Here is a 27,108-nt window from a genome sequence, read left to right on the forward strand (position 1 = left end):
AATGTTAGAATTCGATTAGGCATCCAAATGTATACACACATCGAATAAACAGTCGCATCTTTGCATAAACAGGCCAGTTTGCATTCAAACATTTTTAAAACAGATATGCATTCCGTAAAATGATGTACAAATCTTTTATTTGACTATTTTTTTCTTTCACATCCTAAATATGATTTCTGATTGCATATGCTGTCTCCTGCCATTGTGTCAATATTTCTCTTCAATTGGCCATGTGGAAGTTTAAGTCAATTTATGCCTTACAATACTGTGCATAGGGAGACAGGTACTGTATTATGCAATAAACTAATATTTCAAAGCAAAGCAATGGTATTAAATAATGAACAGAATAAACTGTTAGTGTAAATTACAGAAAAAAATATGAATTTTCTCTATATTTTACCATTGCAACAAAGGACTCAATCTACATAAAGCAAACACCATATGTGTATCAATAGTCACTGACATAGAACATAAAACATTATAGCATGGTACGGACCCTTTGGCCCACATTGGTGTGTTGACCTTTTATCCTTATTCAGTCCTTCCCTCCCACATAGCCCTCCATTTCTCTATCATTCGTATGATCCATATGCCTATCTAAGGGTCTCTTAAATGCCCCTAATGTATCTGCCTCTACCATCACCCTGGCAGAACATTTCACACATCCATCACTTTCTCTGTACAAAGCCTATCTCTAACATCCGCTCCCCAATACTTTCCTTCAATCACCATAAAGTTATGCCCTCTTGTATTAGCTGTTTCCACCCCGGGAAAAAGGCACTGGCTATGCACCCTTCCAATGTCTCTTATCATCTTATACACCTCTCTCAAATCACCTCTCACCTCCTTTGTTGCAAACAGAAAAGCCCTAGTTTGCTCAACCTCAATAAGATGTGCTCTCTAATCCTGTTAAATCTCCTCTGCATCCTCTTTAAAACTTTCACTTCCTTCCTGTAAAGAGGCAACAAGAAATGAACACATACTCCAGGTGCGGCCTAGCCAGAGTTTTCTAGAACTCAATCCCTTGACTAATCAAGGGCAACCCACCATACAACTTCCTAACCACCCTATCAACATGTGCAGCAAGCCTGTGGGATCCATGGAGCTGGAGTCCAAGATCCCTCTGTTCCACCATGCTGTTAAGAATCCTGCCATTCACCCTATACTTGCCTTCGGGTTTGAACTTCCAAATTAAGTTACCTCTGTATCCTATTACCGTCTCTCTGACATGACAGGAAATGGTTACATACAGATACAGCATGAAGTAAGCAGTTAGCTTCCAAATAACATATTAATGCAGCACCTGCAAACATTAAGTTAGTAAAATTCTAAAATATTGGTGCAGCAAATGAATTAGTACCTGAAAGACATGGTGATAAATTGAAAATAACTTCAATAGACCAGTGAGATGCAATGAATAAATGGAGAAGGCCAGAGAAAGTTAAACTAAATTGTGAGCAAGAAAAGGATGTGAACGCATTAAGTTGAAGCAATGAAAATTGAAGCTGGATCCAAAAATTGGAACTTCGGCTGGGGCACAGGCAACGGAGAGAAAATGAAAGGAAGTCAGTGAATAAAGAATGGACTCTAGGGCAAATGGATGAAAAATAGCAAAGGGCATAAGAGAGGGTGGTATTAAAAATCAAAGGCCGTCAAAGAATAGAGCTGTAACGTTGGTTGGAAGCAAAAATAACCTCTTGGCAGAGGATGCACACTTTTACAGCATCCAACATTTTGCACATTTAAAATAAAATCTGCTGAAGCAGATAAAATGATAGGCAGATTACAACACAAAATGAAATGATGCTTCAGAAGCAGCATTAAAATTTGTTGAAATACTGACTATGAGAAAAGAAAAAAGCAAAAAAACAAAGTAAAGGTGTCTGTCAAACATGCAAGCAGCTTGCAATGCATTGAGGAAAATAAGCCGCCATTACAGATTCAACTATCTGGTTTACAAAGAGATTAAAGCAGAGCTATGGTTGGAAAAGGTGGATGAAACTGCTGGATCCTGAGGTATATCTGGGGGAATTTTATCGAACAAAATTTGAAAGCTAAGCATATAAGAACAGGTAGCTTTTCACAGGGACAGATTTTAAATGAGAGGTAGAAAAACAAAGAAGTAAGTGAAAAAAGTCTGGTGCTAAGTATCTATGGAGTTGAAGGTGTGGCTGTTTTTGCTACTTAATATGTATGTAATCCTAGGTGCAGTTTCACTGAGCTGCCATCTCTGTTCTGAATCTATTCCATTTAGCATAGTTTTAGTACCACATAATATGATAGTGAATTCAGTGTTAAAACATGACTTTGCCTCCACAAGGACTATTATGGATAGATGCCTCTGCCAGAGTAGGTTGATGAGAATGAGGTACAGTAATTTATCCCACCTCCTGCTGCAGACCCAGGCAGGCAGTTATGTCTTTTGGAAAACATTTCAGTTCTGATGCAAAGCTACATACTTGTCAATGAACACTGAAGGCCCTTACTCAGAATAAATTCTGTATGCTAACTACTTTTAGTATGCTATTTCTTTCTGCTGTTGTTCAACAAAGCGCAACACTGATTTAATTATCTGAGAGATGATGACATATTTCAATCAGAGGTTTTGCTTGTCTATGTCAGACCTGATTTCAAGAGACTTCCATGGAGCATGGAGTCAATATTGAAGTTTCCAAGGTCTACATCTTCCTGCCTGTACACCAGTGTGCCATCATTTCCAGTTAATTGTCCTCAGGGATGGAAATGTCACAGGAAAATGTCTCAGCATATTGGTTTCCCTTCCACTAAATTGCTGAAACATCACAGCTCTGATACAGAGTGCTATATTTCACAATTATTCCAAGGCAGCATGAACTTGTCTTATTGCATAATTACTGACACATGGTGACACTTGCGAGCTGCCCAGCAGAATCTTGGCTGAATTGACTTGATGCAAACGAAGTACAGTTGGCCCTCTATATCCGCGGGGGTTTGGTTCCAGGACCCCCCGCGGATGCTCAAGTCCCGTATATAAAATGGCGTAGTATTTGTATATAACCTACGCACATCCTCCCGTATACTTTAAATTATCTCTAGATTACTTATAATACCTAGTACAATGTAAATACTATGTAAATAGTTGTTATACTGCATTGTTTAGGGAGTAATGACAAGAAAAAATAGTCTGTACATGTTCAGTACAGACGCAACCATCGTAGCTCTTCCGCGAACCCCAAGCAGCGAGAGTGGCGAAAAGCGAAAATGGCATTCAGTGTTGTTTTGCAGCGAGCCATTATAGAGGCAGCGCGCACCCTGAGCAGCGAAAGTGGCAAAAAGCGAAAATAGCGTTCGGTGTTTGTTTTGCTCTTGGCAAAACACTCAGCATCTCAGCATCAAGCTGCCATGGCTTTGAACTGCGTGAGATTTTCGCTATGATTGACAATGCTGCAATGACTGCAGAAAAGTATGACTTTAATTTTGAAAGGGCATGTAGGTTTAGGGCAGGTTTGCAGGATGTTTTGAGTGTTTACAAAGAACTGTATGATCGAAAAATGCATGAACCTTCCAGTGTGCTCGCTGTCTTCCTGATTCTGGTAAGTGAAACTACACTGAACATACATTATTTCTATTTTATATAGACTGTGTATTTATCATATCATTCCTGCTTTTTCTATACGTTAGTGTTATTTTAGGTTTTATGTGTTATTTGGTATGATTTGGTAGGTTATTTTTTTGGGTCTGGGAACACTCAAAAATTTTTCCCATATAAATTAATGGTAATTGCTTCTTCGCTTTACTTTCAGATAGCGGGGGAAACTTGTACAATGGAAATGCTATGTAAATAGTTGTTACACTGTATTGTTTAGGGAATAAGAAGGAAGAGAGAGAACTTCCGGGTTTTTTTCCGATCCCGATCCACAGTTGGTTGAATCCGCGGATATGGAGGTCTGACTGTACTTCACTGTATGTTTCAATGTACATGTGACAAATAAAGTGAACCTTTAATTTTTTAATGACAGGCATTTAATGAATGATACTTCTTCTCTGGGGAATAGACAGCATTCCTGACCGCTCCTAATCCTGAATCATTACAATCTCTGGAGTGAAGGTGAGCATGGAACATAAATGATGTCACAGGCGCCAAAGTAGTGTAACGGTTAGTGCTATGCTATTACACAGGGTGTCGGAGTTCGAAGTTCAGTCCGAGTATCATCTGTAAGAAGTCTATACAGTATGTCCTCCCTGTGGAACGTGTGGATTTTCTCTGGGTGCTCCAGCTTCCTCCCACGCTTCAAAGGCGTATTGGTTAACAGGTTAGTTGATCATTTTAAATTGTCCTGTGATTAGGTTAGGGTTAAATCATGGTGGTTAGGGATTGCTGGGCAGCACAAAGGGACAGAAAACCCATTCCATGCTGTATCTCAAAATAAAAAGTAAGTAAATACAGCACAGGATAGGCCAAATAGTCCATGATGTGTGCTCAATTAATTAAATGAATGACTCTTAAGTAACCGATATCCTCCCTGCTTTGTATATTCATATGCTTTTCTAAGACTATGTTAAATGCTCCTATGCTAATTGCCTTTACCAACGCTCTTGGCAGTGCAAAAAAAATGCTTTGCACATTTCTTCATATTCTCCCATTCCAATACATTCCCTCCAGTAGTAGACATTTCAGTTCTGAGAAAAAGATACCGGCTACTTAGCTGTGGCTCACATAACTTATCAACTTTTATTAAATCTCTCCTCAGCCTCTGTAGAGCTTCTCCAACCTCGCCTCGTAACACATGGACTCCAAACCAGGCAGCATTCTGGTAAACCTCCTCTTCACTCTCTTCAAAGCTTCCACATCTTTCCTATGAAGCAGCCAGAAATACTCTAAATGTGGCCTAACCAGAGGTTTATAACTTTCTGGCTCTTGAACTCAATGCCTTGACTAATGAAGGCAAGTACGCTGTATACCTTCTTTAACACCCTATCAACCTGTGCAGCTACCATGTATCTCGACCCCAAAATCCCTCTGTAAAGGATCCTGCCATTTAACTGTACTCTCCCCTTATGTTGGACCTTCCAAAATGTATTACCTCACACTTCCCCAGATTAATCTATCTGCTACTTCCCTGTCTAAACAAGAACATAAGACATAGGAACAGAATTAGGCCATTCAGCCCATTGAGTCTGCTCCACCATTCCATTGTGGCTGATTTATTATCCCTTTCAACCCTATTCTTCTAACTTCTCCCCATGACTTTTGACACCCTGACTAATAAAGAACCTATCAACCTCCACTTTAAATATATCCAATGACCTGGCCTCCACAGCCGTCAGTGGCAATGAATTCCACTATCCTCTAGTTGAGGAAGTTCCTCCTCATAGGTACATGGAGCTTAGAAAAACAGAGGGCTATGGGTAAGCCTAGGTAGTTCTAAGGTAAGGACATGTTCGGCACAGCTTTGTGGGCCGAAGGGCCTGTATTGTGCTGTAGGTTTTCTATATTCAATGTTCATCTTTGTTCTGAATGGAAGTCCTTCAATTTTAAAGCTGTGCCCTCTGGTCCTAGACTCCCCCCACTACAGGAATCGTCCTCTCCACATCCACTCTATCTAGGCCTTTGAATATTCAATATGCTTCAATGAAATCCCCCCATTCACTCTTCTAAACTCCAGCAAGTACAGACCCAGAGCCATCAAACACTCCTCATATATTAACTCTTTCACAGAAACATAGAAAACCTAAGCACAATACAGGCTCTTCGGCCCACAATGCTTTACTGAACATGTACTTACTTTAGAAATTACCTTGGGTTATTCATAGCCCTCTATTTTTCTAAGCTCCATGTACCTATCCAGGAGACTCTTAAAAGACCACATTGTATCTGCCTTCACCACCGTGGCCGGTAGCCCATTCCACGCATTCACCACTCTTTGCGTAAAAAACTTACCCGACATCTCCTCTGTACCTGCCTCCAAGCACCTTAAAAATGTGTCCCCTTGTGCTAGCCATTTCAGCCCTGGGAAAAAGCCTCTGACTATCCACACGATCAATGCCTCTCAAAATCTTATACACTTCTATCAGGTCACCTCTCATCCTCTGTTGCTCCAAGGAGAAAAAGCCAAGTTCACTCAACCTGTTCTCATAAGGTATGCTCGCCAATCCAGGCAACATCCTTGTAAATCTCCTCTGCACCATTTCTATAGTTCCCACATCCTTCCTGTAGTGAGGTGACCAGAACTGAGCACAGTATTCCAAGTGGGGTCGGGCCAGGGTCCTATATAGCTGTAATGTTACCTCTCGGTTCTTGAAGTCAATCCCACGGTTGATGAAGGCCAACACACCGCAGCAGCTTTGAGTGTCCTATGGACTCGGACCCCAAGATCCCTCTGATCCTCCACACTGCCAAGCGTCTTACCAATAATACTATATTCTGCCATCATATTTGAGCTACCAAAATGAACCACTTCACACTTATCTGGGTTGAACTCCATCTGCCACTTCTCAGTCCAGTTTTGCAACCTATCGATGTCCTACTAGAACCTCAGACAGCCCTCCACACTACCCACAACACTCCCAAATTCTGTGTCACCAGCAAATTTACTAACCTATCCCTCCACTTCCTCATCCGGGTCACTTATAAAAATCACGAAGAGAAGAGATCCCAGAAAAGATCCCTGAGGCACACCACTAGTCACAAATTTCCATGCAGAATGTGACACGTCTACAACCACTCTTTGCCTTCTGTGGGCAAGCCAGTTCTAGATCCACAGAGCAATATACCCTTGGATCCCATGCCTCCTTACTTTCTCAATAAGCCTTGCATGGGGTACCTTATCAAATGCCTTGCTGAAATCCATATACAAGACATCTACTGCTCTACCTTCATCAATGTGTTTATTCATATCCCCAAAAAATTTAATCAGGCTCGTAAGGCACAACCTGCCTTTGACAAAGCCATGCTGACTATTCCTAATCATATTATGCATCTCCAAATGTTCATAAATCCTGCCTCTCAGGATCTTCTCCATCAACTTACCAACTACTTAAGTAAGACTCATTGGTCTATAATTTCCTGGGCTACCTTTACTCCCTTTCTTGAATATGGGAACAACATCTGCAACCCTCCAGTCCTCCAGAACTTCTCCCGTCCCCAATGATGATACAAAGTTAATTGCCAGAGGCTCAGCAATCTCCTCCCTCACCTCCCACAGAGCCTGGGGTATATCTTGTCCGGTCCCGGTGACTTTTCCAAGTTGATGCTTTCCAAAAGTTCCAGCACATGCTCTTTCTTAATGTCTATATGCTGAAGCTTTTCAGTCCACTGTAAGTCATCCCTACAATCGCCAAAGTCCTTTTCTGTAGTGAATACAGAAGCAATGTATTCATTAAGTACCTTTGCTATCTCCTCCGGTTCCATACACACTTTTCCACTGTCACAGGTGATTGGTCCTATTCTCTCATGTCTTATCCTTTTTCTCTTCATATGCTTATAGAATGCCTTGGGGTTTTCCTTAATCCTGCTCATCAAGGCCTTCTCATGGCCCCTTCTGGCTCTTCTAATTTCATTCTTAAACTCCTTCCTGCTAGCTTTATAATTTTCTAGATCTCTATCATTAGCTAGTTTTTTGAACCTTTTGTAAGCTTTTCTTCTTGACTAGATTTTCAACTGCCTTTGTACACCACGGTTCCTGTACTCTACCATCCTTTCCCTGTCTCATTAGAATGTATCTGTGCGGAACGCCATGCAAATATCCCCTGAACATTTGCCACATTTCTGCCGTATATTTCCCCGAGAACACCTGCTCCCAATCTATGCTTCTAAACTCCTGCATGATAGCTTCATATTTCCCCCTACTCCAATTAAACGCTTTCCTAACTTGTCTGTTCCTATCCCCTCCAATGTTATGGTAAAGGAGATAGAATTATGATCGCTGTCTCCAAAATGCTCTCCCACTGAGAGACCCAACACCTGACCAGGTTCATTTCCCAATATCAGATCAAGTACAAACTCTCCTCTTGTAGGCCTTCCTGAACACACCTAACAAACTGCACCTCATCTAAACCCCTCGCTCCAGGGAGATGCCAATCAATATTGGGGAAATTAAAATCCCCCATCATGACAACCCTGTTATTACTGCACCGTTCCAGAATCTGTCTCCCTATCTGCTCCTCAATGTCCCTGTTACTATTGGGTGCTCTACAAAAACACCCAGTAGTTATTGACCCCTTCCTGTTTCTAACTTACACCCACAGAAACTCAGTAGACAATCCCTCCATGACTTCCTCCTTTTCTGTAGCTGTGACACTGTCTCTGATCAACAGTGCCACTCCCCCACCTCTTCTGCCTCCCTCCCTGTCCTTTCTGAAACATCTAAAGCTTGGCACTTGAAGTAGCCATTCCTGCCCCTGAGCCATCCAAGTCTCTGTAATGGCCATAACATCATAGCTCCAAGTACTGATCCATGCTCTAAGCTCATCTGCTTTGTTCATGATACTTCTTGCATTAAAATAGACACATCTCAAACTATCAGTCTGAGCGCATCCCTTCTCTATCAACCTGCCAATCTTCCCTCTCACACTGCCTACAAGCTTCCTCTATTTGTGAGCTAACTGCCCCTTCCTCCGTTTCTTCAGTTCGGTTCCTAACCCCCAGCAATTCTAGTTTAAACTCTTCCCCAATAGCCTTAGCAAACCTGCCCGCCAGGATATTGGTCCCCTTCAGATTCAAGTGCAACCCATCCTTTTTGTACAGGTCACTCCTGCTCCAAAAGAGGTCCCAATGATCCAGAAATCTGAATCCCTGCCCCCTACCTCCAATCCCTCAGCCACGCATTATCCTTCACCTCACTCTATTCCTATATTCACTGTCACTTGGCACAGGCAGTATTCCCGAGATTACTATCTTTGAGGTCCTACTTCTCAGCTTCTTTCCTAACTCCCTGTAGTCCGTTTTCAGGACCTCTTCCCTTTTCCTACCTATGTCGTTGGTATCAAAATGTACCACAACCGCTGGCTGTTCTTCTTCCCACTTCAGTATACCATAGACATGATCAGAAACATGCGGACCCTGGCACCCGGGAGGCAAACTACCATCCGTGTTTCTTTCCTGCACCCACAGAATTGCCTGTCTGACCCCCTAACTATAGAGTCGCCTATCACTGCTGCCATCCTCTTCCTTTCCCTATCCTTCTGAGCCACAGGGCCAGACTCTGTGCCAGAGGCGCGGTCACTGTTGCTTACCCTTGTTAGGTCACCCCCCCCCCCCCCAACAGTACTCAAACAGGAGTACTTATTGTTAAGGGAGACAGCCAAAGGGGTACTCTCTAGTATCCGACTCTTGCCCTTCCCTCTCCTGACTGTTACCCACTTATTTGTCTCCCGAGGCCCCGGTGTGACTACTTGCCTATAGCTCCTCTCTATCACCTCCTCACTATTCCTGACCAGATGAATGTCATTCATTCCCAGAATCATTCCTGTGAACCTCCTCCAGACCCTCTCCAATACCAGCACATCTTTTCTTAGTTAAGGTGCCTAAAACTGCTCATAGTACTCCAAGTGTAGTCTGACTATTGCCTTATAAAGCCTTGGAATTATATCTTTGGTCTTACATTTGAGTCCTCTCAAAATGAATACTAACATTGCATTTGCCTTCCTTACCACTGACTCAACCTGCAAGTTAACCTTTAGCGAATCCTGCATGAAGACTCCCAAGATGCTTTGCACCTTTGATTTTTGAATTTTTTCCCCATTCAGAAAATAGTCTACGCCTTTATACCTTCTACCAAAGTGCATGACCAAGTACTTCCCTATGCTATATTCCATTCGCCACTTCATTGCCCATTCTTCTAATCTGCCTAATTCCTTCTGCGGATACCTTGTTTCCTCAACACCACTTCCCCCCTCCACCTATCTTTGTATCGTCCACAAACTTGGCCGCAAAGCAATTAGCTTCGACATCCAAATCATTGACGTATAATATGAAAAGAAGTCGACCACTGAGGAAAAGTACAGAACAGCATATTAATGACCACTGATGTGTGGAAAATGCAAAAACTAATAATAAAAGGTTTAAAGATATTCATTAATGACTAGATACAGTATATTTTCTATTAAAGGTAAGGAATAACTTTATTTGTCACATGTACAGTACATCGAAGCATACAGTGAAATGCGTTGATTTGCATCAACAACCAACACAGTCCAAGGATTGTTCAGGGAGCAGCCTGCAAGTGTCACCATGCTTCTGGCATCAACATAGCAAGCCCACAACACACTAACCATATCCTTAACCTTGCCTTAGGAATTTGGGAGGAAACCATTCATTTCATTATGGGTAATGTTAGGTTGATTACTCAATGAAATGACAGAATTATAGCAAGAGCAATCCAATGCTAGTAGCTTTAAAAAAAACGGGACATTTGCAACTCACAAAGAAATTGGTTTATGGACAGTTCATAGGAAGGGAACCCTTTATGTAACTTAGCGACTGCCTGCCCACCAAAATAGCACACCCACAGGTCCATGTGAACAATAAAAATCAAGTAATGGTGTATACGTAAAACCTCCAGTTCACCCAGGTGCTACTAAAGTAGGGCATAACTGATCACTTGGAAATCGAGAGATAGCTGTAAAGGGGTGGGAGAATTAAGTAACCAGAATCTGTGGGAGATAAAAGGAAAAACAGTAATGATTCCTCAAAATATTAACAGCCCTAAACAGTCATAGATCACTGAGTTGTACAGCATTGAATTGGACCCTATGATCCACCTACACCAATCCTATTTGCTGCCATTAGTATTGTAAACTTCTACACTTTGCTTATATAAGTGCCTATCCAAATAAGTGCATATCTCTTAAATGTAGTGATTATGTATGATTCCACCACTTTCCCTAGCTGCGAGTTCCAAACAGCAAAAACTCTTGTATAACTATCATCTTGCATGCAAGCCTTCTTGTTTTTGATACCAATGAGAGCACGGAGGAACATCTGGTGAAACTTCTGAAATGCCTGCTTCGCTGCCGCTGCTACTGTGTGGTCCAAAATCTCCAGAGGAGAAGGCCCCGAGTCCTCAACTCTGCTTGTTGCTCAGCAGCCGGGGCGGGGTCGAAGCGCTTGGCAGAGGATGGTGCTCGGAGAGGCTGTGTCGGAGGGGCTGGTCAGAGGCCGCTGCTGTCGGGTGCTTCCAATGGTGCTGCATCGGCGAGTTGGCAGTGCTTGGAGGTTCATGGCAGGGAGAGTTCCTCCCTTCTGCCGCCCGCGTGGGATGATGAGTCTATCGGGACTTTGAGACTTTTTTTTACCGTGCCCATGGTCTGCTCCTTATCAAATTATGGTATTGCTTTGCACTGTTGTAACCATATGTTATAATTACGTGGTCTTGTCAGTTTTAGTCTTGGTTTGTCCTGTGTTTTTCTTGTGATATCATTCTAGAGGAACGTTGTATCATTTTTTAATGCATGCATTTCTAAATGACAATAAACGAAGACTGAGTGTCCTCATAATCTAAATCAATGCGAGTGGGTTTCCTCTGGGTGCTCAGATTTCCTCCCACAGTCCAAGGAAGTACTGGTTAGTAGCTAAATTGGTCATTGCTAATTGTCCTGTGATTAGGTTAGGGTCAAATCGGTGCAGCTTGTTGGGCCACGAAGGCCTGTTCCACAATGCATCACTAAGTAAATAACACACATAAAAGTTGCTGGTGAACGCAGCAGGCCAGGCAGCATCTCTAGGAAGAGGTGCAGTCGACGTTTCAGGCCGAGACCCTTCGTCAGGACTAAATAAAAAGCTTCTAACTATCTACCCCACCTATGCCTCCTTATGATTTTATGTGCCGCCATCAGGTCACCACCTCAGCCTGCTTCACTTCAGGGAAAACAAACTGGCATATCCATATAACTAAAGGCCACCAATCCAGACAACATCCTGGTGAAACTCCTCTGTCCTGTCTGTAGAGAATACATCCTTCCTACACTATAGCCACCAGAAGTGTACACAGTACAGTGAACAGTTTAATCAGTGCTTTGTAAAATGGCACCATAATGACCCAACTTTAACATTCTACGCCTCAGTCTTTGAAGCAAACATGCTTGGTGTCCATCACTCCATCTAGTTGTGTTGCTGGTGTTTCTGTTTTAAAGCATTAATACTTCCCATGTGATTCCCAAATTAATGGTATGAATTGCTCATGTACCATCAATGAGAAACCTGTGAGCATTAGCATATATCACATTTCTGAAACAGGCTCCTTGGATAAAAGATAAGCTTAGAAGAAAGTACAGTAGATCAGTAGAGCTACTAGGACTTGATGTTTCAAATTCCTGTGGTAAGTCGGCACTCTCGATGTTGGCAGTGAGTTTGGAGTGGTGACAAGGAAGGAGGGTAGGTACGTCATTGGGGTCATCAGGTGGGCACCCTCCTTCTTTGACGCTTCGTTGATGGGCCCACGGCGTCTCCAGAGGGCTCAACGGCTATTTTTATTTAGATATTTAGCAAGTGATTCCTTTTGGTTGTCATAGCCAGGGCTGGGTAGGTAGTTAGGGGCATTAAATGCTCCCACTGGCGGGCATCTCAAATAGCCTCTGACCACTAAGTCCAGCTCCTGGTTGGTGGAACCATTTCTACTGACAACAGAAGGGACAAAGGTGGATTACTGGCATCTTGAAACTAGTCGCTTCAGGCAAATGGGGCTCATCAGCTGTGGTTGTCAGCTCGCCTAGAAAGAAAATTCTGATCTCCAATCTCTGTTGCCTTCTTGTTATACTTACTCACAGGGAAGGCTTCTGAAGGAAGCCTCAACAAAAGTTCTAGAGCTGATCTCCCTAAGGCAGTCCTGCGTTGAGTTCATCACTGACCGGAAACTCTTGCAATGCCACTGGTGCCAAACTGTATCAGTCTCTGCTGTTTTTTTTGGATTCAGCTGCTGCGTGCAGGGGGGAGCATTCTGAATGGGCAACAGCTTGCTCTCCATATCATATTGCCCTGGTTTACATATTGACTTCGATGCAGACAGCCAAGACAGAACATCCGTGGTTGACCCAACCAATGGAGGGCCTTAGATTTAGCAAGTAAATCTTCTTCTTCATGTGCCTTGTGCGTTACACGCTTGGGAGATCAAGGCTCTCCACATCAAACGATCCCTCGCAGCGTCAATGATATCTTGCATACTTAGATCTGTTAGTTCTTTCACAGTGTCCATATATTTTCTTCTTTGCCTTCCTCTTGCACGTTTCCCAGGCATACGGCCTTGTAATGTAGGGCATTCTATTTCTCCCTTTCTGATGACCTGGCCCAGGAATTCAAGTTTCCTCTCACTTAATGTTCCCATTAAAGATCTTTTTGTATGACCACGTTGGAGTACTGTCTCATTAGTTACTCGATCTCTATATGATATTTTCAGCATTCCTCTAAGAAACCACATTTCTGTTGCTTCTAAGTTTCTTTGGAGTTCTGGTGTTATAGTCCATGTTTCGGAAGCATACAGCAAGATTGACCAGCTGTAACATTTTAGTAGCCTAAGCCTTGTTGTCATAGAAATGTGTCTGTTGGTAAAAATGGGTTTCATTTTTTGGAAGTTGGTTTTGGCAATAGCAATTCTTCTTTTTATTTCTACCTTACTTCTAGCATCTTGTGATATAAAGCTACCAAGGTAATTAAAGCTGGTCTTTTGTTCAATCTCTTGGTTACTTATGTACAATTGGCAGTTGGGAGTATCCTGCTGTTTTGATATTACCATACATTTGGTTTTTTTAGTTGATGGTTAGACCAAAATCTGCACTTGTTTGTTCCAGGAGGATTTGCAAGTAAATATGATTACAAATTAATCACCAAATGGTCTACATGTTCAATGATACATTCTTCTGCAAACTTTGTGACACCAGTTCCTTATCTTTCAACTGAATAACAGCCTCCAGAATGGTGCAAGTGAATAACGCCGACTATAACTTTCCACATCTTATAGTTACACAAGAAACCAATGTGATACAAATGATTGATCCATACATATATAATTACAGAACATAGAATAGTACAGCACAGAAACAGGGTCTTCAGCCCACAATATTGCATCAAACCAGCTAAAAAGTAAATCAACCTCCACCCCCAAAACTAATCCCTTATACCCTCACAATGTCCATATCCTTCCATCTTCCTCACATTCATGTACCTATCTAATTGTCTCTTAAAAGCCTCTAATGTATTTGCCTCAACCACCATACCAGCCAGCACATTCCAGGCATCCACCAACTCTCTGAGTAAAATATCTTTCCCCCTTACATCCCCTTTGAACCTACCCCTTCTCACTTCAATGCTTGCTCCCTGGTATTACACATTCTTTACTCTGGGAAAAAGATCCTCACTGTCTACTCTATGTCTCTCATAATCTTATAAACCTCTACCAGATCTCCCTTCAGCCTCCAGTGCTCCAAAGAAAACTCCCTTTGTCCAGCCTCTCATGATAGCATCTGCCCTCTAATTCAAGCAGCATCCTGGTAAACCTCCAAAGCCTCAACATCCTTCCTATAGTGGGGTGACCAGAACTGTGTGCAATCTATATACTACTAAAACTCTCATGCTCTGTCTGTCTGTTTTTGACCTCCAATTAGCGCAAACGGTGCATTACAGCGGCACTTTTTTTGGCTCAGTCGAATTAAAATGCGCTAACTTACAGAATTCAGGCAAAATTCAGGGTTATATATTCGTATAAAATTGCTCATTTGCAAGAATCAACAGGCTCCCTTTTAACTTGAGAGCTGATCTGCCATCATGGAAATCGGGATGCGCACGGCCAGCCTCAGCAGGGACACCTACCGGAGCAAAAGGGCAGGGCAGCTCTATTTGGAGGGGGTCACATTCTGCTAATCACCATCAGCACGTGCAGGATTGGGACAGATCTAACTGCCACCCATCAATAAGAGATAATTAAATCTTATTGTAATGACGTACTTCGAGACACCCATAAAACTCTTTGCTGCAGTCAAAGGACAGCGGTGACTGTATCATGTCCATTTAGGAGAGCACCAACCACATCATCAAGAATAATCAGCATCCTTTGATGTTACTGCTTCGTATCTTCTAGCCAGCATTAGGGTAAAAAAAATGGTCAGCCTGATTATGCCGCGTGGAAAGGGAAGGGGTACATTATGGTGAAGCGATGACGCCAAACATCATCGGGAAGCAGCAAGGAGAGGGAGAGAACAAGAATCGGATGAGGCCACAGCTGCACAACTCCAGGATCAAAGAGTCAGGACAAAAAAAGATGAGAGAATAAGAGACAGAGGAGGAGAGGCATGCACGTCTCCAGGATCAGAGACAAACAACAAACAGCAGAAGAGATGAAGAGATGGGAGATGAAAGGGCTGCATGTCTCCAGGATGACAACGAGAGGCACAAGGGTGGCAGGTAAACCAGAAATGATACCATCAAAAGTGCCCTTCATTAAATGAGGAGCAGCTATATTTGCTTTGCTACATGTCGTTCTTCTTTAATAAACTGAGGTTTTCTACTTCAGCTTCCAAAGCAAAGTGATACCAATAGCATTCAGGAAAACTTAATGTTCATTCTGGCCACATCAGACTGCACTACCCTTCTCTCAAAGGGTGCCCCAATGGGTCACCCCATTGTCTAGTACTCAATATGTGGCCTAACCAGAGTTTTATAAAGATGCAACATAACCTTTTGATGTTTGAATTCAATGCCTCAACTAATAAAAGCATGCATTCCATAGGCTTTCTTAACCACTCTTATCAACCTGTGTAGCCACTTTCATGGATCTATGAATTTGGACCCCAAGATCTCTCTACTCAGCAACACTGTTAAGGGTACAGAATATAACAAGGCTTGAAATTGTATTCCAACTGCAATTCAGAAGAAAGAGGAAAAAGGAACACATCTATATTCTATGAGCATTACAAGCAAAATCTCTGAATTTATTAAACCTTTCAGCAGGACTAGGAGAGGAAACCAAGAGCACAACCAACTAGAATTTCAATCTCTAACAAATTCCCACCAACAGTCAGTACCAAGTAGGCAATAATATCAGAAAGGCAAAAGTTGACTGTCAGATACCATTATTACTTGCATTCACTTTTTTTACAGCTTTCAAGTTTAGAGTACTGTGATTTAAAAAAATTAATTCAAATTTAAGTCAGAAAACACAAATCAGCTTATTCTAACCTTTGGCATCGTTTGACCGATTAAGTGGCAAAATTCCTCTGTGACTGGAAATATTATCCAAGCAACAACTTGGGTGGAAGTGAGTAGAAAGGAGAAACATAACAGGAATACTTACAAAAGGGGTATCAACACCCACAAAGCAGGAAATGACAAACTCTCTTGTGACAGTCACATAAATGGGAAGTATCCCTCAATACTTCCCATTTTAAAAGATAACAATCAGTTTTTGTCAAAAGAAAAAGAAACACACAAAAGGACCGGTTAGACTGAGGTTTTGAAATGTGATTTGATCAGAAGGTTGTGCTGTTAGAGAATAAGAAGTTATTGTAAACATCATGTGTAGTAATATATAAACTCTTCTTGGGTGTCCAGCCAGGGTCAATTATAACCGTAGTTTCGATGACAAACTCTGCCATCTTCTTCAGGGATGATGCCTGGGTATGTCTAATCTGGTGTTATTTATACCCCCGTAGTCCGTCCGTCCTAATTGGTTAGTCCTCATCCAATCAGATATCCACTCTCCAATCTTGTTTACAATCAAATTGCAGTTCGTACTCAGAGCGAGACCTTTGTCTTCGTTAAAATTCTTTTTCTCTAGTTTCATTTTAATGGCTTCTTTCACCAAGCAGTCCCAAAAGCCATTGGTGCGGCACAGCAGTTTTGTGGCGTCAAAGTCAATCTTATGCGAATAACCCAAATGGATACACCTCCTGTGCTCCTTGATGTGGGTTTCCACCCTGCGTACCATCTGGCTGATATACACTGATATATACTCCTGTAAACACCACAGGGCCGGTCAACCTTCTAGTGGCCCAGGATAGAGGACTCTGGTGAGCTGCTGTTGGCAACCTATGACCCAGAATATAGAGGCTTAAGAAGAAACATCAACCACAACCCCAATGAGTGGCAGAGCAGAGTCAAAGAGACAGATGATGTACTTCATAAGACCATAAAACATTGGAGCAGAATTAGGCCATTATGCCTATCAAGTCTGCTCCGCCATTTGATCATGGCTGATTCATTTCCCTCTCAACCCCATTCTCCTGCCTTCTCCTTGTAAACTTTCACACTCTGACCTATCAAGAATCTATCAACCTCTGCTTTAAATATACTCCATGACCTGGCCTGTACAGCCGCCAGTGGCAACAAATTCCGGATTCACCACCAAATGGCCAAAGAAATTCCTCCTCATTTCTGTTCAAAATGGATGTCCCTCTATTCTGAGGTTGTGCCCTCTGGTCCTAGACTCCTTCACTATAGAAAACATCCTCTCCACATCCACTCTATCCAGGTCTTTCAACATTCAATAAGTTTCAATGAGATCCCCCTCATTCTTCTAAATTCCAACAACTACAGATCCAGGGCCATCAAATGCTTCTCATATCATATGCCTTTCAATCCTGGAATCTTTTTTGTGAACCTCTTCTCAGACATCCCACCCTGCAAAAACTCATTTCAGGGAGGTAGCACCCCCGCCCCCCCCCCCCCCATATCCCCTCCCCACCAACCCGGTCAACCTCCAAGGGTGTATGTAATACTTTGTTTAGTGATTTTTGTCTAATCTGTAAACCAAGTTGGGTATATGCAGAAAATGTGACATTAAAATATGTACTTAGATTATAATGTTTATTCTATTACAACTTTAAGAAAGTCTACAGAGAGTTTGGCCTCATCATGTAGGACATCAATAGAGTAGCTCCTTAGCAGCTAGCCAGCTAGTTTAAATAATGTTAGCTATGCTAATGAACGAATGACACCTGTTAAACTCACCTCAACATGTCTTTTACATTTTAACCCACCATGGGCAATAGAAAAGTCACTGTTGCAAACAGTGCAGCGAGCAGCACTGTCATTATTTTTGAGGTTGACTGTAAAGCCTGCCCGCAGAGAAAACTGATAGGTCTACTTAGCACGAAGAGGGACCAATCAGCATGCTCGGTCTCGCTCTCAAAAAAATCGCTTTTCGGGATATTGTATATAATTTCCGGGCATCAGGGAGCCACTATCAATATGTGGGAGACTCCCGGAACTTCTGGGAGAAGTGGGACGTCTGTCTTCTGAACCCTCTCCAGGATCAGCACAGACTTCTTTAGATAAGGGACCCAAGCTGCTTACAATACTCAAAGTGTGGCCTCACCAGTGCCTTATAAACCCTCAGCATTACATCTTTGTTTTTATGTTCTGGTCCTCTCAAAACAAATGCTAACACTGCATTTGCCTTCCTCAACACTGCCTCAACTTGCAAGTTAACCTTTAGGGAATCCTGCACAAGGACTCCTAAATCCCTTTCCACCTCAGATTTTTGAATTTTCTCCCCATTTAGAAAATAGTCTACACTTTTATCCCTAGATTGTATTCCATCTGCCGCTTCTTTGCCCATTCTCCTAATCTGTCTAATTCCTTCAGCTTCCTCAACACTACCTGCTCCTCCATCAATCTTCATATCATCCACAAACTTAGCCACAAAACCATCAAGTTGCTCATCTAAATCACTGCCATACAACATAGACAGAAGCAGTCCCAACACCGACCCTTTGGAACACAAGTCACAAGCAGTCAATCCTAAAAGGATCCTAACTGAAACTGTGATGCTAGATTAGTTGTTCTCATCCAGTTCGGATAAAGAGCATGAATCACCATCAGTATCCTGCTTCTTCAAAAATTAGTATAAACTTTAGTTTTTTTGCTTCATGTTAGCAGCTGCATTCGTAGCTGATATCATTCAGTAAACCCCACTGGATGAGAGAAAGATGATAAAATGGGAAATGAAATGGTGTCAGTAAAAGACACAACTAATCTAGGAACAGTTTCAGTTTGCAATGGCATGGTGATAGCTTAGCATATTAAAATTGGTCATAAGTCATTTTCTGTGCATGTTTTCCATGTGCTAAGGTGACCAAAGAATGCTAGTATTCATCAAGGAGATCTAATTTTTATTAACTCTTAACCTTCTCATTAATGGGATTAGGCAGTTTATATGGTTCGGCACAGATTAGATGGGTCAAAGGGCTTGTTTCTGTACTGCACTTTTCTATGACTCTATGGTGTCATTAATGCCATGAGTTGTCCAATATCTGATTGCCTTTTTACTTCAACTGCCTTTTTTGTCTGTACATAACACCAGTAAGAAGAATAATTTGAATTGTAAACTCTGTTCTTCAGGTTTGACCCAATCAGAGATTAGACAGCATAATAGAAAATGTTTTCCAAAAAGAAGTAATAAACACTGGGCATGACACAGTAAGTCATCATTATGAAAGAAAGTGGTGATCTATGTTAGCTGGAAAGGGGCATGGAATATATGTCAGGAAAGTTTTTTGTAAAAATGTGCAGCAACTCTAAGTTTGAGGCCACTGTGAAACAAGTACACAGAATCCATAAACATTTACTTGTTACCTTGGTAGCTGCTGAAAGATTTCGGTCCAACAGTCTTTTTGACCCCCCCCGCCCCCCCGCCCCATTAGGCAGGAGGTACCGTAGCATCCGGACAGCAACTTTTAGGATAGTAAACAGCGTCTTCCCCCAGGCCGTAAGTACTGAACTCACTGCCACCACCCATGTATGAAGTGCCAGTAGGGTTATACTGTTCACTTTTTCACTTGTGGTGTAAATGCCCCTTATTATTTATTTACTAGAGGTAATATTACTTTATGCTATATGTACTGTGCTGTGCACCTTGGTCTGGAGGAATGTTTTCTAATTTGGCAGTATATATGTACACAATAAACTAAACTTGTCTGAAGTTGATGTGCTCCACCTGGCTGTTGGACTTTCCTCTTGTCTGGGAAGAGGAGGCAGAACAGTAAATAGCTCTTTCATTGCTTCAAGTTGTGAGCAGAAACAGAAACTCCTGCTAACACTGTCAAGAGCTGTGAAAAGGCATTTTTGTTTGGCATAAGATTTCATATAATTCCTTCAATTAATTGCCGTTAACATAACAAAACATACAAGCTTCACAAAATGTTATTAGACAACACTTACACAAAGACATTTGGACATGTAAACAAAAAAAATTGATCAAAGACGTAGCTTTAAAGGAGCTTCTCAAAGGAGGGTAAAGCGTGGCCATAGATTTAAATTTTAACGGTATTAATGCTTTGCTCAAAAGAGTATTTGTTTGGTCTGACGATGCTTGATTTACCTCGATCTTTCCTGTGCCTAACGCTGTACATTTGCTGTCAGCCCCTGTGAGATGGCTGGCCCCAGTCTTCAACATGCCCACAACTTGAAGGACTTTGTCATCAACCAATGGGAGACATGCCTGCAGCAGGGCAAGATATTCACCAGTAAGAAATTCTGCTGGGTTGACAAACTAAGATTAATAAACGTGAGCATGGTATACAAGATTATTTAATCTTTGTCAATTTTTCCCCTCATTCTTTCTGTCAAATATGCTAACATTAAGTTCACCAAGCTATTCTTCATGCATGAAGAATGATAGGGAGTATTACAGTAACTATGAACTATTGTGGTTACTTGATAGTAGCACGCATACACTCAGTGGCCACTTTATTAGGTACACCTACCTGTTAAAGCTAATATATAATCAGCCAATCATGTGGCAGCAACTCAATGCATAAAAGCAGACAGATATGGTTAAGAGGTTCAGTTGTTGTTCAGACCAAACATCAGAATGGGGAAGAAATGTGATCTACATGACTTTGACAGTGGAGTTTTCTTGGTGCCAGATGGGGTGGTTTGCGAATCTCAGAAACTGATCTCCTAGGATTTTCACGCACAACAGTCTCTAGAGTTACAAAGAAACATGTAAAAAAACAAAAAGCATCCAGTGAGTGGCTGTTCTGTGGGTGAAAATGCCTTGTTAATGAAAGAGGTCAGAGGAGAATAGCCAGACAGGTTCAAGCTGACAGGAAGGTGACAGTAACTCAAATAACCATGTGTTGCAACAGTGGTGTGAGGAAGAACATCTCTGGATGCACAACATGTCAAACCTTGAAGTGTATGGGCTGCAGCAGCAGAAGACCACACCAGGTTCCACTCCTGTACCCAAAAAATGGCCACTGAGCGTAGCTCCTCACAGTGGGGTTAGCAGGCCAAAACTCCATCCATCCTAGCTGCAGGACCAGGGAAGCCTATTTTTCTTATTTACTCCTGTTGTTCTATAGCTCCCTGTGAGAAGGGCTGAAATTGGTAATTCGTTAGAGATCGTGGTTTATGGTGCTTTTGCCAGTAATCATTAGTAAATATATAATGGTTCCCTTTCAGAACCTCTTGGGGACCTACGAATATCTTGGCCGTACAGACAAAGTAATAAATTTCCTTTCATCATTCGCACCACTACCTCTTCATTCTCTGTTATGTGGTAAAAGGTCTGGTGGAGTGCAGTGAACATTTCAAGAAATTTAAATTAAAAAGGAATTTCTTGTGTTTTTCCAATTGTTTTATTTTAATTGGAAAGATGATTTTATGGGAGAGGAAGGAGAAAGAATTTAATTAGAGGACTCTTTCCTAATTTCCATTTAGTATTTGTTTCTCACGTGTTGGCATTGAATGTACGATGATTTGCTTTGACTTTCAGAGCAGACGTATGGGTGCAGAATCTTTTGAAAATACGCTGACACAAATGGATGAGTAACCACTGTGAATGCACATGCAAAAATTCTGCAGCATAGCAGCAGCAAGCTGCTTCTTGCACATCTTATAGGCGCTAACCTCCCTAATTGCACATTAACTTGTATTAACAAATCAAACGTACTGTACTACCATCAAACGGGATACACAGATATGAAGTCGCACGCCACCAAGTTCGAGAACGGGTACCCACCTATAACCATCAGGTTCTAGAACAAACCAATATAACCCTAACCCCATCTCAACACTACGAACCACGTCTTACACTATTCGTCTTCCGTCTCCCTCTTTACTGTCTTGTGTAATTTAGATATTATGTGTTTGAACCCAAGTGACTGTTATTCTAATGCAAGCAGATTTTCCATGTGCACATGGCAGTAAATTTACCCTGACGTTTATTGCTGCCGGGACCTGATCCTAGCTGCTGAGCCTAATATGACTGCCTGGTTGCGCGTTCCGTTCCCCAACACAGTAGGAGCTCAATGTGTTGGGGAACGGAGAACGGAAAAAGGCACAAACGCCGGCATTTATCTGGTAAACCGTTTGCGGGCTGGAGTGCTGCTGGAAGCCCCGCCGGGACTCCCTTCACCCCACGCGCAGGCTGTACCTAATGCCCACCAGGGAAGGCAGGGCCCCGGGGTGACACCACTAACCCCGCCACCTCGTGTTGACTACTGACTTCCAACATGCACTAACGTGTTCATTTCATTACCGCTGTCCCCGCACTCGACCATGCTTTGCCCCGGCCTTAGTCTTACTGCCACCTGGGGAAAAGGGAGCAGAGATCGGCACAGGGCAACTGGAACAGCGCCACATGTCGGTGGGAGGAATGGAGCGAGGCCGCCAGAAACAGCGTCACGCGTCGACTGGAAGAGCGGTGTGACGCAGAACAACGAGGCGGTCGGCGAAGTGGCAAATGAGCCCTGGAACTAGTAAATAAATGAGATGCAGCTGCGTATGAATATAACTTCAGAAACTCTTCTTTCAAGGGGTTATAATGTAATTCATTTCGTTTGGAAGAGAAAGACCTGATACTGTATTATAAATGAAACGATTCAGTGTTAAAGAGGGATACCTGGAAGTAGCAGGCACATCAGCATCGTAAGGTACCATATATAGATTTTTGTAATGCAGAAAGTTAGCAAAGATTTATTGGAGTACTTGTATAGGGTGCACAGAAACAGAGTGTGTGCCATACTTTGGGGAAAACTGGTTCATTCCCAGCAGGGAAAATTATCTGGATCCTGAACTCTTTCTGAAGGCTATCAACACACACAAAATGCTGGCGGAACTCAGCTGTTGGAAAGCATCTATTGGAGGAAAATGAACAGTCAACACTTTGAGGTAAGCTCCGTTATCAAGACCATCAGTAATATTCTGAAGACTATCACAGCTACAGAGAAGCTGCAGAGGAAATTGGAGAGACTGAAACCCTGAATATGTTAACTTTGTTAAAGTTCATGTCAAAAAATCTATATACTCACTGTCAAGAGAAAATCTATAGATGTTGGGAATCCAAGCAACACACACAAAATGCTGGAGGAATTCAGCAGGACAGGCAATATCTATGGAAAACAATATAGCCCTTGAGTCCTGATGTAGGGTCTTGGCCTAAAACGTCGACTGTACTGTTTATCATAGATGCTGCTTGGCCTGCTGAGTTCCACCAGCACTTTATGCATTTACTCACTGTACAACCTCTAGATAAACACTGGTTTGTACTGTAGTGCTCTGTGACTCTAAACCTAATCATGGAATATTAATTCATCGCAGGCCAGGCAGCATCTATAGGAAGAGGTACAGTCAACGTTTCGGGCCGAGACCCTTTGTCAGGACTAACTGAAAGAAGAGATAGTAAGTCAAATCTCTTATAGATGCTGCCTGGCCTGCTGCGTTCACCAGCATTTTTTGTATGTGTTGCTTGAATTTCCAGCATCTGCAGATTTCCTCGTGTTTATGGAATATTAGTTGATGGACAATTGGACATGATATCAAATAAGCAACCCAAACTGAACCTCAATTTGTTTCCATAGGTTTACAGTCATCATTTTTGCTTTTGTGTCAGAAGATCCATGTTCAAGACCTTTTCCTGCAACTTGAGCAAAACATGTCAGCTGAACCATTTGTGTGGGAGTAATTCATTATCAAAGTCGTCGTAATCCAAATGAGGGCAGGAGGTACAGAAACCTGTAGTCCGACACCATCAGTTTTAAGAACAGCTTCAACCATTCACAACCCTAATCACCTTCTCTGTATAGCAATCCCATAATCACTTTGCACTGCACTGACTTCCAGTTGTGTACTTTCTTGAATAATTCCGGCCACTGTCTGTAAGGAGTTTGTAAATAAGCTCTGTATATTTATGCTGTTCTCGTAAATACTGTGCATATAAATGAGAAAAGGGCATGCCCTCTTCTCATTGCTACCATCAAAGAGGAGGTACATGAGCCTGAAGCCACACACTCAACACTTTAGGAGCAGCTTCTTTCCCTCTGCCATCAGATTTCTGAATGGACAATGTACACCACCTGACTTTTTTTTCCTTTTCTCTTTTTGCACTACTTATTTAATTTTTAATATATATTTATTATAATTTATAGTTTTCATTATGTATTGAAATGTACTGCTTGCTGCTGCAAAACAACAAATTTCATGATATTCTAGTGACGACATGATTCTGATCTGATGCGTAAACACGAGGAATTCTGTGGATGCTGGAAATTCAAGCAACAGACCTCAAATTTGCTGGTGAACGACCGGTCCTGACGAAGGGTCTTGGCCCGAAACGTCGACTGTACCTCTTCCTAGAGATGCTGCCTGGCCTGCTGCATTCACCAGCAAATTTGAGGTGTGTTGCTCTGATCTGATGCTGTGTGTCTGTGATGCTGCTACAAGTAAGTTTTTCACTTTTCCTGTGCACGACAATAATCTTGACTTTGACTTCTGACATTAAATCAGGGCCTTGGCTGCTGCTGTACTGGTAGTCAAATCATGGCATTAATTCACCCAAGATGTGATTTTTTCTGGTGGTCTAATGGTAAGATTTATTCCAAATTCAGAATTACTAAAGCAGAACATCCAATCACTATCCACTGTAGAAGGCAAGGTCTCACAGTGGCTACCCATTTCAATTTGACTTCCCATTCCCATATCCACATCCACATGTCTGTCCATGGCTCCAACTACTGCCATGATAAGGCCAAACTCAGGTTGGAGGAGCAACACCTCATATTCCATCTGGGTTGCCTCCGGCCTGACAGCATAAACATTTATCTCTCTAACATATTAATTTCTCCCCACCGCTCCCTCCTCTTTTTTCCATTCCCTGTTCTGGATACCCCTTCTCTTCTCCTCACCTGCCCATCACTTCCCTCTGTTTCCTCTCCTTCCCTTTCTTCCTTGGTCCACTGTCCTCTCCTATCAGATTCCTTTTTCTTCAGCCCTTTACCCCTTCCACCTATCAACTGCCAGCTTCTTCCTTCATTGCCCTTCTCCCTTACCCACCCACCTTCTCTTCACTTTGTCTCTCCTATCACCTGCCAGCTTGTATCCTTACACCTCCAATTTCTTATTCTGGATTCTGACCTTTTCCACTCACAATGGAGAGTCTCAGCCTGAAATATTTACTGTTTATTAATTTTCATAGATGTTGCCTGCCTTCCTGAGTTTCACCAGGTGTTGATCATTATCAAGTTAGCTTTCATAAGACTAGACGATATAGGAGCAGAATTAGCCCATTTGACCCATCGAATCTCCTCCACTATTTCATCATGGCTGGTCCAGTTTCCCTTTCAGCCTCTATCTCCTACCTTCTCCCCGCATCCATTTATGTTAACTTGTTGTATTATCTAGGTTTCCAACATGCACTGTAAATGTTCTAAATGGAGTAGGAATCATAAATGTTAAAGTCTGCTGACAACACCTCCGTCCTTGGCTGAATCAAAGGTGGTGGTGAATCAACATATAGGAAGGAGATTGACAATCTGGCTGAGTGGTGCCATAGCAACTTCTCAGTGTCAGCAAGATGGAGGAGTAAACCAGAGATCTATGAGCCAATCTTCATCAGGGGATCAAAGAAGGAGAGGGTCAGATACTTTAAATTTCTCATTGTTATAATTTCAGAGATCTGTCCTGGGTCCAGCACGCAAGTACCATTACAAAGAAAAATGGCAGCACCTCTACATTTTCAGAAGTTTGCAAAGGTTCAGCATATCATCTAAAACTCAGACAAACTTCTAGAAATGTGCATTGAAGAGTGTATTAACTGGTTGCATCACAGTCTGGAAACACCAATGCCTTTGAACGGAAAAGCCCACAGAAGTTCTGGGTACAGCCCAGACCTTCATGGGTAAAACACTCCCCACTATTGAATACACCTCCATCATCAAGGGCCTCCTCCATGCAGGCCTTGCACCTTCCTTGCTGTTGCCATCAGGAAGGAGGTACAAGAGCCTCAGAATGCACACCACCAGGTTCAGGAATAGTTACTACTCCATGAGCAATCAGGCTTCGAACCTGAGAGCATAACTTCCCTCACCCCATCACTGAACTGCTCCCACAACCTATGGGCTCATTTTCAAGGACTCTTCATCTCATGTTCTATATATATATAGCTTATTTATTTATTATTATGATTGTGTTTTTATGTGAAATCCTACAAGAAAATAAATCTCAGGGTTATAGATGGTGACATAATGTACTTCGAACTTATAAGTTTGAAATGCCTGGCATAACTGGATTAGTTTCACTCTGCAGGATAGCAAAAGTAGTATTATTATATTTTATTAAACCAGTCAAAATCATTGCTCATGATCACCATAAATACTTCAATGTGCAGAAATAGATGCTCTCAGAGTTATGGACAGTCAGCTGCAGTAATACTAATATTAATGCCAGTGATGATCGTAGTGCGATCACTTGAGGCATGTCGAAGAATGGAGAATACCTATGCGTGACTTTGTTTACCTTGGGGAGGCTGATGCATGGGCAGTCACCACACAGTCCTTGACTGATTGATGTCAGGGTCAAGTGGCACGTTATGACTGGGGTCCCTTCACTGCTGCAGCCTTTCTCTGTCTTCATTCCCATTTTGATGTGTCATCATCTTCAGCCTGCTCCACCACTGAGAGTTTGGTTAGATCACTCTTTGTCTAGATCATTCCCTTTGACCTTACCACCATGGGTGACCCTACCAGTAGCTAAGCTCCAGAAGGTATCACTCTCAGGAACTCACAAGCTTCTCTACTATGACAAGTGATAATCTTTGAAGAAGAAAAGGGTGATGTTGATAAGGGACAAGACAAGCTCCAGTCGACTAGCTTCATGCATTTCAGAAGCAGCTGCTAACAGTTTGAATCCGAAGAAACACACCT

At 42.2% G+C, this 27,108-nt stretch overlaps 1 protein-coding gene across 6 annotated transcripts in view; it reads right to left on the reverse strand.

The window, feature by feature from the left end:
- LOC140211222 (hyaluronidase-1-like) overlaps nt 1-22,520 on the reverse strand; it is a 46,061-nt gene extending 23,541 nt beyond the window's left edge. For 2 of the 6 annotated variants that reach the window (XM_072280835.1, XM_072280840.1), the window contains exons 1-2: nt 22,449-22,520; nt 20,286-20,405 (exon numbers count right to left, since the gene is read on the reverse strand). In XM_072280835.1, the coding sequence (XP_072136936.1) occupies nt 20,286-20,360 (75 nt within the window). In that variant the 5' untranslated portion in view covers nt 20,361-20,405; nt 22,449-22,520. The other 4 variants (XM_072280839.1, XM_072280841.1, XM_072280836.1 and 1 more) reach the window with 3 other exon arrangements.
- Nucleotides 22,521-27,108: the final 4,588 nt, after the last annotated feature.

Source organism: Mobula birostris, chromosome 16 (assembly GCF_030028105.1).
Source record: "Mobula birostris isolate sMobBir1 chromosome 16, sMobBir1.hap1, whole genome shotgun sequence".
Classification (NCBI taxonomy): Eukaryota; Metazoa; Chordata; class Chondrichthyes; order Myliobatiformes; family Myliobatidae; genus Mobula; species Mobula birostris.